Raw genomic sequence first — 15,924 nt, 5'->3', positions numbered from 1 at the left:
TGTGTGTGTGTGTGTGTGTGTGTGTGTGTGTGTGTGTGTGTGTGTTTGTTTATTTATTTTTTACTTTCCGAAGGATTTGGAGACAATATAGCGCCACCTACAGTCAGTCTCTGCCAGTCTGACCGGATCCAAAGCTGCTCACCGCAGAGAGGAGCGCAGCAAATCAGAACAAGATGGTGTTTAAATCAAACCATAATCACACCATCGACCTCTCCATTAATGACATAAGAGCTGCGCTTTTCCAGCAAGATGCGTATTTGGCATAGTATTTCGGAGGCCACAGCTGTGCGCATTTATTCTGAGTGTTATTGTGAGATGTTTACTGAAGATGAAGGTTATTTTAATATAAATGCTTATTTTACGCATCAAATTACCTGCACGCTCGTTTGTTTTTCGTTATGGAATTGATATGATTCATTAGAGACACGGAAGATAATACGCAAATCTGATTTGACAGAATTCCTTGTAAGTCGTAAACTATTATAAAAAACGCAAATCATTTGTATATATATATATATATATATATATATATATATATATAGGCTATATATATAAAAAAAACGCAAATCATTTGCTCTCATCCTCGCTCAGTTTCCACTAAAGTCTTGTTCACTCAGAGGCGCCGAGTTTCTCCCTCCCCTTTTGGAGTGACAGGCGGATGGAGCTTCATCTGAGCGAATCACAAAGTGCTGGAATCTACTGCCTTTGTCTGATACACTCATCCATAGTGGCGAAAGAGGGTCCGCGTAAAGGAGGGGGCTGGAGCTTTTACAAACCAAAACGAGCGACCCAAGTCCATCAGTCCCGGGCCGTGCGCGCGTGCGAACGCATAGTGTTGTTGTTGAGGGAAAGCTGGGCACAGGAAACCCGCAGTCTCCAATGGTTCAGCTATCTGTCATCCATGCGCAGAACCGAAACCCAGCAGCCCCGCACCTGCTAACCGAGACCACCGGGATATAAGAGATACTAACACGCGGATGGATGGGACGAACGCTGGAAAACGAGTTCTGGGGAAAACATGCGTGCTAAAAACATTTAAGCATTTATTGCTTTGAGAGCACTTTGTTCTGACCTCGAACGCACGGTCATGTCTGACACCTGACAAATCCTGCGTCCATTTGCAACTTTCCGAAGTTCCCCTCTCCTCGGCTGGATTCACCTTACATCTTCGTTTCTTTCAGTTGTTCTGTGTGTAAGAAAGACGAGACGGCGACTTCAGTTGATTACCTGTCTTTTCTCTGTTATCCGATGGATATTCACTGTAAGGCAGACCCCTTCTCCGCCATGCACCGTGAGTTACACTGGAGTTTATCTGGAGAATGTCTTTCACGGTTCAGCCAATTAAGATCATCAATCGGAACGTGAAATTATTAGGCTTCCGGATAAAAAAGATCAAAATTACACTGTACTTATATTGCATTTAGGGGAAATAAGATAATAAATAAATCAATATAAAACAGAAACATTAAAGAACTCGGTTAATAATCGAGATAAATGTGCCTGCATGTGGTTGGTGGAGAAAATTAAAACGTGCGTTTTTTTTTCTTTTTGCATTTTTATTTACAAAAAAAAGAAAGTGAATGCAATGAATTAAAAAAGACAAAAAAAAATAAAAAATAAATGATAATATTGGGAAATTCCACTTCGATTTAAACAGTAAATATTCGTGATTTTTCAAAGCATAAACAAACTGTAAATTTGAAAATATAACATACGATTGTTATATGGTTCTGCATCAAGCTTTAGATTTTTGATTGAATTAAAACGCAATCTTTTAAGAAAAACAATCAATTGAGAATAACAATATGTAACGTGATCAAACAAAACTGTTTAATAATTTATATCTAGGGAATGAAAACAATAAATCCTCGTGTAATTGAATCGCTCACCTACGAGTAACAAACCCCAGGACAATAATTTAATGTACATCACTAGAAAACATAAAGAGGAAAATAAATGTTATTTTTCGACCCATATATAGAATTTGTGAAACGCGTTAAAAATGCTACTGATAGTCATTATATTTACGCAACTGTGTTACATCTACAATGGATTCAGAGATAGAATATATACAAACTGTATATCTATATTTACAAATAGATATATTTGTATATAGCCTACATTACTTTTTGTATGATAAATATAAATGCATATGCATATAATAATATTGCAAAGTTTTAAATTAGCATAGAAAATAAAATTTAGTAATAATAATACTATTGTAAATAAACTAATATAATATAATTTAATATATATATATATATATATTATATATATATATATATATATATATATATATATATATATATATGCATGTTTTCGCTATATGTGTAGCTATATCTATAAACGAAAATAATGCAGATCGGTTATGCAGAATTATTTAATCATTGCATATATTCGTTTGCGTCTGTTTACTCAGTGACTTGATGTGAGTAGAGTCGGGGATTCATTAGCACAAAGTGCATTGGGTTGCAATTAACCTTTCTTGCGTTTTCTAACTCGCGTGTGGCCTTGCAGAACGTGTCTTGTGATAATTGGGCGAATGTGACGGACGTCACTGACGGCCTGTATGTAATGTTATGTTGTGGGTGTTTGTTGCTGTTGTCTCCTGTATAGGGCACGGGGGAGTGAACCAGCTGGGCGGGATGTTCGTGAACGGAAGGCCTTTACCTGACGTCGTGCGCCAGAGAATCGTGGAGCTCGCGCATCAAGGAGTCCGACCCTGTGACATCTCCAGACAGCTGAGGGTCAGTCACGGCTGCGTCAGCAAGATCCTGGGCAGGTGAGACCCTAACATGAGATTTACTCGGTACAAGACGCCCCATTAAAGAACAACGCAGGTTTTTAACCTTCACTAACTTACATTCAAATTTAATATTAACGTAATCTCCCGATGAGCTCACAACACACTGGATGGATTATAATTGTAACATGAATTAGCAACGTACTGCAATAGTTTTAGTTTGAGCACATGACGAACCATCCATCAGTCAAAGAAAATAAAATGAAAACGTGCACTTTTTAACAGCGCAGAATTGAGAATCGTGCAAGTTTGCGTTTTCCCCTTTGAAATCAACAAAACCAAATTAATCACTTGAGCTAAAGATCCATGATTTTAATTATAAACGGGGTTCCATCTCAAAATATAAAATTCTATAAATTCTATAAATTCTGTTATTTTAGATAAAAGGCAAATAAAAGGGACAATTAAATTATTTTGGTCGGGGCCTATATACGTGCTTAAACATTAATGATTTGACCAATGATTTGAATGCTTTAAAATGACGAATTATTAAAATAAAATGAATATTGTAGTCAAGGCTATTTCAGCAAGTTCAAAAACTAAAAGTAGAAATGCTAATGAGCTTGTTCATTCATTGCCTGTCCATTTTATTGAATATAATAAAAAAAGATTTAATAATAAACTGATTTATTAATCCAGAAATGTTTCTTACATAAATTGATTTTATCTAAACAAATCCTATTCAAAAAAATTACACAATCCCTCTCCAAATAAACTTACACTAACAATCTCTCATCATCCTTAGATTAATAAGTGGGTAACTAAAACAGATGGGCTGTTTAATGTCCTGCTGCGCAAAATTTTAAATTAGTATTCTAATCATATTATAATTTCCTACTAGTGCTGCTATGGGCTGTGTTAAGTAGCTTAGATAAAACATTTTCATGGCTTTGTTAGCACGCATCTGTTGTTTATTGTCATTAGGTTTGGTCAGGTTATGAAAATCAGATTTACACGTGTTTCTGCAGATATTATGAGACTGGCAGCATAAAGCCTGGAGTCATCGGAGGATCCAAACCTAAAGTGGCCACGCCGAAGGTGGTGGATAAAATAGCGGACTATAAACGCCAGAATCCCACCATGTTCGCCTGGGAGATCCGGGACAGGCTGCTGGCGGAGGGCATCTGCGATAATGACACCGTCCCCAGCGTCTCCTCCATAAACAGGTGAGGAAACCCAGTCATTATCAATAACTGATGTGCCAATAATTCGGTCTTCTTTTTGTGTCAGTAATTTTCTAGAGAAAACGTCTTTGGCGTTTATAACTTCCGTCAAGACGTTTTTGAACAATCTTAGCCTCTGTTTAAATGTGCAATAAAGTTATTTGACAGTAGTCTATTTGTTTTTGGTCTCGATAACTGATCTTACCTGACGGTTGCTATGGTTACCAGCTCAGATGAAAGCGCAAACGTCTGTTAAGCGCACCTTGACTAACTTCTAATCGTGGCTTTTAAAACTTTAAATTGAATTAAACCGCAAATATTTAAAAAGTAGCTATATATTTAAATGCAAAATTAATTAATTTGACGCCCCTCGACTTATTAGAAAATTACAAATCATTATAAAAAAAAAAAAAAAAAAAAAAAAAAAATAATATATTATAAATAGTAGCCTATAAACTTCAATCGAACCGTTCTTTCTATTTTACCCAGTCTGAACACCATTCGTTGAGGGACAAAAATGGAAATTATTTCCAAAACATTTATTTAAAATCACTTCTGAGTAAAAAAAAAAAAAAAAAAAAAAAAAGTTATGAGATTCATTGTAGTAATTATCATGCATTTTGGTGAATATTAGGCTGCCCGTTGCAGTATAAAGCTCTGTTCTGTGGCTTTGCCGGTGGTCTTGTGGATGAAATTCAATCCCATGCTTCAAACTACCGCAACAATGACAGACTGAAGCTCTAAAATCTCCTCTGACCGAGTGAAAACCGATCAATGAACGGCGATCAGACCTGGTAAAAGAGACACAGAGCTGCTCGATTAGAGTTTATACCGCTATTTATCTGCTCCTTCTGTTTGCTAAAATAATCTATATTAAAAAGAAGACTGGATGTTTAATTTTTAATCATTTTTAGTTTCCTAAATTAACAAAATCAAGACTAACAGTATTGCTTATTTGTGTAGAAATGAATAGCTAGTCTAGAAACTCCATTCTTAATGTGTAAATACTCTTGTAAAAATAATATAATGGAAGTGTGATTTAAAAAAAAAAAAATTCACAAGGTTTTATTTTTAACATTTTTATTTTTGCTCCAACTGGAATGATGATTGATAATATACCACCTAGCCTACAAATATGGGAAATCTGCAGTATGCATAATCCATAATCCAATATAATCCTATTTATATCATTAAAATGGTGGTTTAGGGTGGTGTGTTAGACTTGTGTGGAAAATCAAACCAGTAAAAAGAAGCAGTGAGGCGCTGAACTTTGGTTAAGATTCACTCTTCCATAAAACCAGACTCTGCATTACATTTTAATGAGTCGATGGCGAAGAATAGAGCGCCTCACACAACAGAAGAGAAGGCTAGAAAAAAATTCATTTCATGCCTCATGGTCACCTAAAAAGGGCCATTTCAACGTCTTTTGACATGAACTTGTGAGATAAATACAAAATGTACGTTAATGTAATTACCCAAGCCCTTAAATGTCTCTAAAATCTAATTGAATTCAGTCTGGATTTTGAAACAGGAAACAGGTCTTTGTTTATGAGGGGAATTAAAATATGAATGCAGACAAAAGTGGCTCCTTTTAAAGACTGTATTAGCAATAGCTTATTATTTATTCCACCTTTACATCTGTTTATAGTTAACAGTATGGTGATATGCTCATGCACGAAGCAATGTATGGATTATTGAATAAGGATTATTGAATAAAGCCAACACCAAGCTGAATCTGTTAATATAAGATATATGGGAATTCTGATAAAAGTCAGCTTGCAACTTGCAAAGAAAAGTTTGCAGATGAATTAAGTTTTAAGAGAATCAGTTGCACCTCCAACATCTTGTGCTTTATTCATTAAAGCTGTTGCATGAAAGAAAAAGCTCTAGTTGTGTGTGCAAACTGAGACTGAGGATGTTTAGACTTGCAGCACTTTTCTTTAACATATATTATTAAGTGTTACAGAGTACCTTTTCTACTAAAGTGTCTCCACAGCCAACAAGTGGCAGCACCGAAACCGGCAGACTTATAAAAACCTCCTCAACGGCGCTCAATATTATTGATTCACATGTAAAGCAATTTTAATATTTCTTCTGAGGATTTTCAGACACAACCCAGACATTAATTCACTCTTCCAAATGACTTATTCAATAACAGAAACATAGATTGTGGATAAAGTCTGCAGATTTATTCTCCCCAGGCCATGCGAGGGGGTCAAACTATGGTTTTAAAGAGAGAAATGAAATATAATATTGATATGTTGTCACTGCACGTTCTTTCCATTCTCAATGCCCCGAGGATACATCCCTAAAGCTGATGTTTATTTCCGCAGATATCAATATTAGCAGCACACTCATTTTAAAGGAAATAAATTTGCTCTGTGAATAGTATCTGCGGTCTATTCTAAATATTTTTACAATCAATAATCTTCATGGGGCATGAAATGAAAAATACGTCACATACAAAAAAAGCATGGTTTTGCATGCAGCACAAACTCTTCGCTTCCAGTGCATTTGTTTGCATGTGTCTGCTGAAACAGAAGCAATGCCGCTGGTGATGAATAGATCTAAAGTTTACAAATGAGCGTGACAGTGGGCCTTTTTCCCAAAGTGCCGTTCAGATTAACAGAATCAAATGCTGGCGTAAGCTTGTACACCGCACTGAGCAACTATTGCTTTCCTGTCACATATAATTTATAGTTTTCCATTTGCATCCCGGTACCCATGTGGCTAATTCAGAACTTTTTATCCTAGAGTCTAGATCAATAGAACCTCATCCATGCTGGAACCCAGCCTGAGGCTCTCCTCAGGACCGCAACACACACACACACACACACACACACACACACACACACACACACACACACACACACACACACACACAGGACGATTATCGAGGTGAATTGTTGTGATTTCATGCTTTGTTTGCGAGATCACTCAAGGCAAAAGAGCTAGAGCTTTTTGCTATATCTTACTTTAAAGGTACAGCAAGTTCTTGCTCGGCTAAACGGGATCTGAACGTCTGCGGTTATCCGTTCTGTCGGCTCGGAGATATATAAAGTAAATCTGAGATTATCAGAGAGAGATAGACGGATAAAGCGAGGCTCACTGCAATGGCTCTGGGGTTCCATGCGAGTGAATGTACTGTATTTACTGTGCAGGATCATTCGGACGAAGGTTCAGCAACCGTTTCACCCCTCACCAGATGGGACGTCTCTTTCCACCCCAGGACACACTATAGGTAAGATCACATCATTAACTGCAGGGGCCATCTTTGGACCTTTGTGGAAAAGGTCATCCCTCCAAATCAAATTAAGGGCCAAAGCTTTCTGCTCAGAGCTGGATATTACCTGCATCTGGAGCAGATGACAGAAGATAAACCACGATCAGATGCCTTCCTACAATGTCATAGTGGTTTAGTTCAAAAGTGCAGATGCACTGTAAACTTTTATCCTCTTTTAATTCATATCACGGCCCTGCGTCATATTTGCTGAATGAAATACAATACTTTTTTCTTACAAATTTTGAGGGGCTGAGTCTGTTTTGCTTGAGCACATCACACTTTTTCAAAATATGATGCATTTCTTAGCGTTTTTGTTTTGTAAGGTGCCAGAGTTAGTTGTATAATCCCATAAACAAAAGAAAATAAACTTCCTCTGAGCCAGATTACAACTATTTGTTTCATTCTTGGCCCATTTTCATATGTATTCTGAAAAGCATTTTGTGCCTAATCAATTTTTTCCCACTTCTTTGCAGATCGTAAATTACATTTTTCATTTTGTATACTTTTTTTTTTTGTTTTTTTATTGCTTTTGTTATTGTAGTGCATTAATTTATATAATTTGAAAAATCTTTATTGTTATTTTGTGAAAAAAAAACTGTATGAGATGGAAAGTTTTATTAACATTTTTGAACTCAGCATCATCAAATTAGGTAAAATTAGACATTTTCTGCACATCATAATAAATACTTAGCAGAGCTAAATCATATCCAAATCATGTAAAGTGTAGGTGAAAATTGTGTGAAATGTAAACCAGGGAATAAAAAGGACTTGGCATAAAATAAAGAAGAATTATACAAGATTATGCACATTTTAGGTGACTAATCAAAAACAGGTAATTTAGTAACATTGATTATGTGACAGATGATCAGATTTTCTTGCTTTCATTGAAGCTTAAGATACTCTCAAATCATGCTGGAGAATATGATCATCAGCTTTTGTTCATGTAGCTCCAGTCCTGCTGTTATTACGCAAAAGAGAGTTTGTGTTCATTTTTACATCTAAATTGTTATGCTGATAGCGTAATTTGTAATAATGAGCATTAATGTAGAAAATTCCAAAACACTAGTGGTCTTATACTTTTGAACCCCAAAGTATCTTTGGAAAACAGAACAAATGCAAGTGATAAGTGATTCTAAAGTGATGTTATACACATGGGAAGAGTTTCCATCATCTACCTTCTCTCTCGCTCTTTATAGTCCCCAGTACAGCATCTCCTCCAGTCTCCAGTTCCTCCAATGACCCTGTGGGCTCCTACTCAATCAACGGCATTCTGGGAATCCCTCGCTCCAATGGAGAAAAGAGGAAAAGAGATGCTGGTAAGTCTGCGGTTCCTCTCTCATTCACATTCTTTTGGAGGACAGACATGCAGACAAAATACTCCTGAAGCCATGCAGGGCTACAAACAAAAGGATTCATTATATTTTTTCAACTTTAATAAACAACAACAACAATTATTATTATTATTAAACGTTTGACTTCATAATTAATAATATTTATTTTATTTTTAAATTGGAATTAATATTGTTACATTTTAGTATTTATATTTTTATTTATCTGAGGTGTATATTATTTATTGAGGTGTATATTTGGATAAGCAGAAATAGCTAGTATCTGATGACTCACACTGTCCACTGTGCTTTTGTATTATGCATTCAAAGTCAGTTTTCTGTTTAAATCTACTTCGTTTATTTTTGGCATATAATATTCAGAGCAGATTGCCCTTGAATGTGTAATGATTGGGTGCAGTATTTATCAAGTGTGTGACTAAGAGGGAGGCAGAGAGGGGTTTGATGTGGTGATGTGACCCCCACAGGAGCCCCCCGTTATTAATCTGCACTGCAGTGATTAAGAGAGCTTCAGTAATTACATGTCAAGATGATGTAGCCAACTAACAAACTCAGTCAAACAAGAGCGACAGTCTTAAGAGGACATTTAGCTCAAGGACCCCTCTCTCTCTCTCTCTCTCTCTCTCTCTCTCTCTTATTTTTTCAAAGAAAGGGATACTTTTATTCAGCAAGGATGCATTAAATTGATCAGAAGTGACAGTGAAGATGTTTATCATTTTTTAAAAGGTCTCCATTTCAAATAATGCTGTTATTTTGAACTATATATTCATTAATGCATCATAGTTTCCACAGAAATATGAAGCAGCACAACTATTTTCAAATGATAATAATAATAAAAATAATGATTCTTGAGCAGCAAATCAGCATATTAGAGTGATTTAAAGATCATGAAGGATCAAGTGATGCTGTAAATTCAGCTTTGCATCACAGGAATACATTACATTTTAAAATATATTCAAATTCTTAATTCTTTAAACAGTTCTTTTAAATTGTAATAATATTTCACAATATTACTACTGTTACCATATTATTGATCAAATAAATGCAGCCTTGTTGAGCATAAAAGTCTTCTTTCAAAAATATGTAAAAACCTTACAGACAGAAAATATTTTGTATATTAAGTCACAATATAAAATATTATTCATTTATATTTAATATTACTCTTATTAATAATAACTAACATTAATAATACATTATATAAATGATTTAAAATATACAAAAATATGCAGTTTTGCTTGTGGATATCCACATAACATTCCATTATATATCTCAGACAAAACTTTGCATATCTTTTAAAGATTTTATGCCTTTTGGCAAATCCAGTGCAATATAGTTGCAATATACTAAAAGAATGAGTGAGCGAGAACTAAGAGAAATTATAAATGCACTTACATGATTTCCTGTCTGCTGACGTCACAGATCACCGTCTTTGCTGGCGAAAGGTTTTGTGAACAGTGTACATTCATATGATGTCATCAGTAGCCAGAGTTGTCATGATGTCATGTATGGCATAAATGATGCGTGGCAATAGGTGATTAACTTAACAGCAAAGCAAAGATAGCAGCATGCATGTCATGTGCCAACCATGCAAATGCCATTTACATATAGAGCACCACGTGATCCGCTGCGCACAGAAAGAGCCATTCTTGTGATTAGAGCGTTGTGCTCGCAGTCGTTTGTGTTGCATTGGGTTCAGAGGTTTTCTTGCTGTCAGACGCTGCAAGGGCGCAAGGGTGACAACAGCGGCGGCAGGAATGATGGGAGACTTCAGATCTGCTCGTGTCTGTGTGTGCGTCTTTAAGATGATTGACTGTTTTGAGGGTTGTTCTCGAGCCCAAATGATCCTCTTGATGCGTGGCCATTTTCTTGATTTAAGCGATGGGGATGAAGAGGTGGAGGAGAGAGAGAGGAGAGGAGGAGGGCAGTGTATGTTATGTATAACTTCACAAATGGTCATGTGATGCCTGTGCACACACACACACACACACACAGCACAGACTGCAGACACCTGGAATCCAGAATAGGTATACTTTATCTTTGCCAGACGAATCTGCAGCCACAGCCACCACACACACGCACACAAACTCAGCTTAAGATGCTTTTAAAACAATGTCTTCCCTGCAGCAAAATCTAGTAAATATAGAATGTAAAATCCCACAATGCTGCATACTTAAAGTCAACATGCATTGTTGACTAAAACAAAATTTGCCACTATATAAGTAAAATGCACTGTAAACAAATGAGAAAATGATATTTTGAGTGAATAATTACAAAGAAACAGCCAGTATCAGATTGCAAAAAATAATATTTTGATATTTATAATACATTTTCCTACATATTACATTATGAAAGTAAAATGTACTGTAAATTTTTAGGATTTACTGTCAAACGATTTTCATTCAGAAATTGCTAATACATTTCACAAATAATCACAAATAACATTTTGAATTAAACGTGAAAGTTAGAAGTAGAAAGGCTGAAATAGTAAAAATACTCCAAATAATCTAAATGAAAAATCATTTTCTTCAGTGCATTTTACTTCCATAATGTGATGTATTTTCCCAAATTAATCAGTAAAAGAGATGCATGACCATGCATTAAGAAAGTCAATTTTGATTTCACTCGTTGCTTTGGACAGTGTCTTAAACCACCACACAAACAAGATGCACTGTAAACAGCTATTTTTCGAGAAAACCACAGTGAGTTTTTAAACGCAGGACTGTCAGATGCAATATAACAGAACTTAGTGGTATAAGGAGTGTTTTTTGGGTCCTGGTTGTGGCGGTATGCCAAGAAAGGCCAAGAGCTCCCGCGGTTCCTACAGGTTTGGAGTCAGCAGCGGCCTCAGACGCAGGGCCCATTACGAGCTGAGCAGAGAGATAATGTGCTGTGACACGCGTTATGTACACGGCGGAGCTGAGAGAGCAGGCCGCGGGGACACAGGTGTCACACCAGCCATTAATCTGACAGCGCTACTGTATTACTGCAAATTAAAAGTAGCACGATACAGAAAGAGAGAGAGAGAGAGACAGCTCTGCTATCCGCACGGACCCTAGCTGTCTGAGCCGCGATGCTGCAAGTGACATTTAAGAGAATTTGCAATTCCGCTGAGAAAAGCTATTACGGCACAAATTAACATCTAACATCCACACATCCCAGCACCCCCCTTTACAGCTGTCTCATAAGAGCAGACCATTAAAAAGATGAGAGCAGTTTTACGCCGGCCAACCCAAGACACCACGGAGGAGAGAGAGAGCTGGTGCTGCACAGCTTTAGCTCAGATTGTGAATATGTGTTTTTATTTTCATAACCATTAAACAGATTCTCTTGTGTTTATGCTGGGAAATGCATTTAATCTTTAGTTGTAAAATTCCACTTTGGAATGGTTTTTGTCACAACATTATGGCTAGGATGTTTATTAAAAGATAAAAGTACGAACCAAAAAACACAATATGGGAGGTTCTTGAAATGCAAGCTTGTGATTTATCTGCATATTGTTATTTTTTAGATATATCTACAGTTTATGCTGAACGTGATGGTCACAAAGTAACAAAACAAGAATAGTCCCATTACCCATTATAATCAGCATATCTACCTACTGCATGTTGATTACAATTACATGCTAACTGAGATTAGAGTTAATATGATTTAATAATAAAAATAAGCATGACCAAAAGATTCCCAGATAGTATAATAATTCCAGTGCATTTTCAACAGTGCGCCCATACTGTACATGCATTTAGAGCTAATTGTGCCAACAACAAACAATGTTTTGTAATTATTACAGTTACTGTTGATACTAGAAAACCACAAAATATTAATACAGGCTTTCCTTCAGCTTTTAAAAATCAAATTACCTCAACTAGTAACTAGTATTAAAAACACTGATATTTTAATTTAAACTATGATAACCATAGTAAACTTGATCATGGAACATGCACCACACTTGTCCACAATTTAATTCACAATATTATTGTTTAAATCCACTTGTTTAAGTGTATATTAATTGTTGTTGTTTTTTCTACATAATATATTTTCCCCTCAGAGATCAGATTTTTTCTATATATCTTTACTGAATATGTTTACAACTAGAAAAGCACAAATGTAAATGTTCATTTTAACAGGATGGCTGCAGTTCACATGTACTATCCATCCTAAATAGTATGCAATATTACAATTAACATGCCTCAGTTATAGTACATTGAAAACAGCATGTCATACATGCATGGATGGTTAATTTTTGCATTGATACATGCTTTTTTTAGGCTAGTTAATAAACCACTATAAGTGGAAAAGTTAGTTCCTTTTCAGGTTTTTTAGCTAAAAGTAAGGACAAAACATTTGATTAAGGTATTGAGTTTCTTAGATGCAAGTACAAATGGTAAATGAAAGTGTCTTTATACCTCTGTACAGTTTTACTACACACTCAAAATTTGGGAAGTATGTACTTTAAGTCTGTAGTATTCAAATTGGTACCCATCCTAAATTACTTTTATGCAATAAACAGTTTTGGTACTGTATTGGTTTGCCACTTGGAAAGTCATATAAATCTAGGTCCTGAAGCGGACCCATAAGAGAAGCTGTGGAGCAGATTCTCTCTCTCTTTCCCAAGGGGTCAGGCCCTGTGGGTGTGAATCCTGCGGCGTTATGAAGTTGCTTATCTGCTCTGAGAGAGAGCGCTCCCTCGTTACCTCAGTCTTAATACTGACTCACGTCAAAAGGAATCCGCTCCACTCAGTCGCAGATCAATACCACAGCAGCAGGGCAGCACACATCGCAATTGTGCACCAGCGCCTCAAAGCCGGTGCCACTGAGGCTCCAAGTGAAAGCCATTACATAAGCACTAATGGGCATTGTGGGGGAAAGTTACTTTTAAAAGTAATGCATTACAATATTGCATTACTCCCTAAAAAGTACCTAATGTTAATAAAGGGGAAAACAAACTGGCATTACTTGTTTGAAAACGTAACTTGCTAATTAAAAAGTAATTTATTACTTTATTAGTTACTTGAAAAAAGTAATCTGATTACTTAACACTGGTAATGGGAGAAAACACTGCCTCATTCTGTAACGATAGATACCCGTCGACTGTCTTGATCCACTGCACACTTTAGTTTGGTAATCTAATAGAAACAGGGCAAAAGTGTGAAAGAGAGTAAAATGCAAATGTTAATAAAAAAAAAAAAAAAAAAAAAAAATCTTTCATCTTGCATGGTGTTGCAAACCTGTATGAGACACAAAAACAAAAGCATTGCCATAATGGAGATAGAGCTCCATTAAAGTATCATAAAAGTAGCTTATATGACACTATATAAAAAGTCTTCTGAAGTCAAACGAAATCTGATTTGCACTTCTGCATATGCAAACTTGAATATACATGGACACAAATTTGATTTGAGAGCTGCTATAGAATGCATGATTTCCAGCCAGTAATTTATGTGTATTATTCTTTTCACAAAGCATAATATAAATTCAGAAGACTTCACTCTCAGATTAAAAGGTACAAAAACGGTGACTGGGACATCCTTTCAGAAGGAACACATTTGCACCTAAATTAACCATTAAAGGAAGAATAAAAGTACAAAAAATTTACAAAATTGTAAATAAAATTTACATATTAAAAGTTAAACTAAAAAATTAACTCCCCAATTATTTTTTTTCTCAGAGCGTTGCAATATAATAAACAGTATCTATATCTACATCTAATATTCCTTGTAATATTGTTTTTAATTTTTTTATTTAAAACAGATTTTTCTGTAATATAATGATGTTAGTTCCTGATCACAGTAGGAGTCACATGTGGATTCAGAAGTCAATTTTCTCTAAGCAGCTGAAGCGTTACATTCATCGCTCCTGCCAGAACAACAGAGGAAGCCAGAGCAGTAATGGGCGCACATGTGCGTGTTTTGCTCATCCAGTGAGTGGGAAGCTGTTGTCACTGGTGTGAATGACAAATGTAGCTGTATTGATCAGTTTTGTGGCCCAGGCTCCCTAATGGCACCTAATTAATGACTTCATTTGCCCCTGTGCACGATACAGCAAATACCCACTCCACCTCAAGGACCCCCATGGGAGCTGTCCAAACAGAGCGCCTGCTCGGAAACAGACTGAAGGGGGGAAAACACATGATTAAGTCAAGCATCACTATTACTATTGCTCAGAGACTTGAGGATACAGTTTCGGCTAGTGAGCAACTGCAAACCGCATATCAGACTAAAAAATGCAGAAAATTTTATCAACTACCTTGGAAAACACAGAGAGCAACATAGAAACAAAAGGCAATGCTATGGCAACTACAAAGAGCACACTAGTAACAGTATAGCAACACCCTAACAACCAACTAGCTCACTCAATTAATTATGTAGCAATGCATCACCTACTAAATACCCACGTAATCACACAGCATAGCTGTTCTAGGGGTTCTATGCTATGCCTAGACCTTAAAACCCACCTAGAATACCCTGGAAATGGCATAATACCATAGTAACGATTCAGGACACCCTAGCAACAGCATAGCAACTCAACTCAATTAGTCATAGCAATGCATTGGCCACTAAATACCCTTTAGCAATCATATAGCAACAGTTTAACAACCGCCTAGAACACCCTAGAAATGGTATAACAATGCCCTAGCAACGATTTAGAACACCTTAGCAACACCCTAACAACTGTCTAGCTCGCTCAATCAATCATATAGCAATGCATTGCCCACTAAATATCCCAGAAAACACACAGAAACAGGTTAACAACCACATAGAACACCATAGAAACAACATAATGCCCTAGCAACCATTTAGATCACCCTAGCAACACCCTAACAACCGCCTAGCTCACCCTATCAATCGTATAGCAGTGCACTGCCCAATAAATACTTGAGAAACAGGTTAACGACCACCCAGAACACCCTAGTTTTGCAAGCTTCAGAAAATGTTAAAATCTACTTGTGTAGACACACACATACACACACACACGCGCACAGAAAGAGCAGTGTCCAGTGTGTGTGTGTGGTGTGAAAGAGCGCGCTGTGCAGAGCGAAAAGGTCACCGTGACAAGCGCAGTGGTAATAACCAGCTGAAATGGTGCCATCAGACAGACATGATTGATCAATTGAATTCAGCGGCAGTGAAAAATGTGCGATCAAGAAGAGTATTATAGACACGATGAGCTGAGACAGGATACTCATCAAGACTGCATTCCAGCCTGAGCCTCTATCACTCCATCTAGCAATCCCGCTCTCTTTCTCTTTCTATCCCCTCGTCTCTCTTCTCACTGATTCTTGAGTACTGGAACAAAATGGGACATCAAAAAAAAAAAAAAATAAAAAAAAAA

General features: G+C 36.4%; 1 protein-coding gene across 7 annotated transcripts in view; it reads left to right on the top strand.

Annotated features, from left to right (window-relative positions):
• The first annotated feature begins 646 nt into the window (after positions 1 to 646).
• The window catches only part of LOC109092180 (paired box protein Pax-2a-like), a 30,153-nt gene continuing 14,875 nt past the window's right edge, over positions 647 to 15,924 (top strand). For 2 of the 7 annotated variants that reach the window (XM_042736010.1, XM_042736014.1), the window contains exons 1-5: positions 650 to 1,291; positions 2,605 to 2,782; positions 3,772 to 3,969; positions 7,128 to 7,207; positions 8,446 to 8,565. In XM_042736010.1, the coding sequence (XP_042591944.1) occupies positions 1,249 to 1,291; positions 2,605 to 2,782; positions 3,772 to 3,969; positions 7,128 to 7,207; positions 8,446 to 8,565 (619 nt within the window). In that variant the 5' untranslated portion in view covers positions 650 to 1,248. Of the gene's footprint in view, positions 1,292 to 2,604; positions 2,783 to 3,771; positions 3,970 to 7,127; positions 7,208 to 8,445; positions 8,566 to 15,924 lie in introns of all 7 variants that reach the window. The other 5 variants (XM_042736015.1, XM_042736016.1, XM_042736011.1 and 2 more) reach the window with 5 other exon arrangements.

Source organism: Cyprinus carpio, chromosome B12 (genome assembly GCF_018340385.1).
Source record: "Cyprinus carpio isolate SPL01 chromosome B12, ASM1834038v1, whole genome shotgun sequence".
In the NCBI taxonomy this organism is placed as follows: Eukaryota; Metazoa; Chordata; class Actinopteri; order Cypriniformes; family Cyprinidae; genus Cyprinus; species Cyprinus carpio.
The sequence above is the reverse complement of the archived record's forward strand: the minus strand, read 5'-3'. Positions and strand labels throughout refer to the sequence as shown.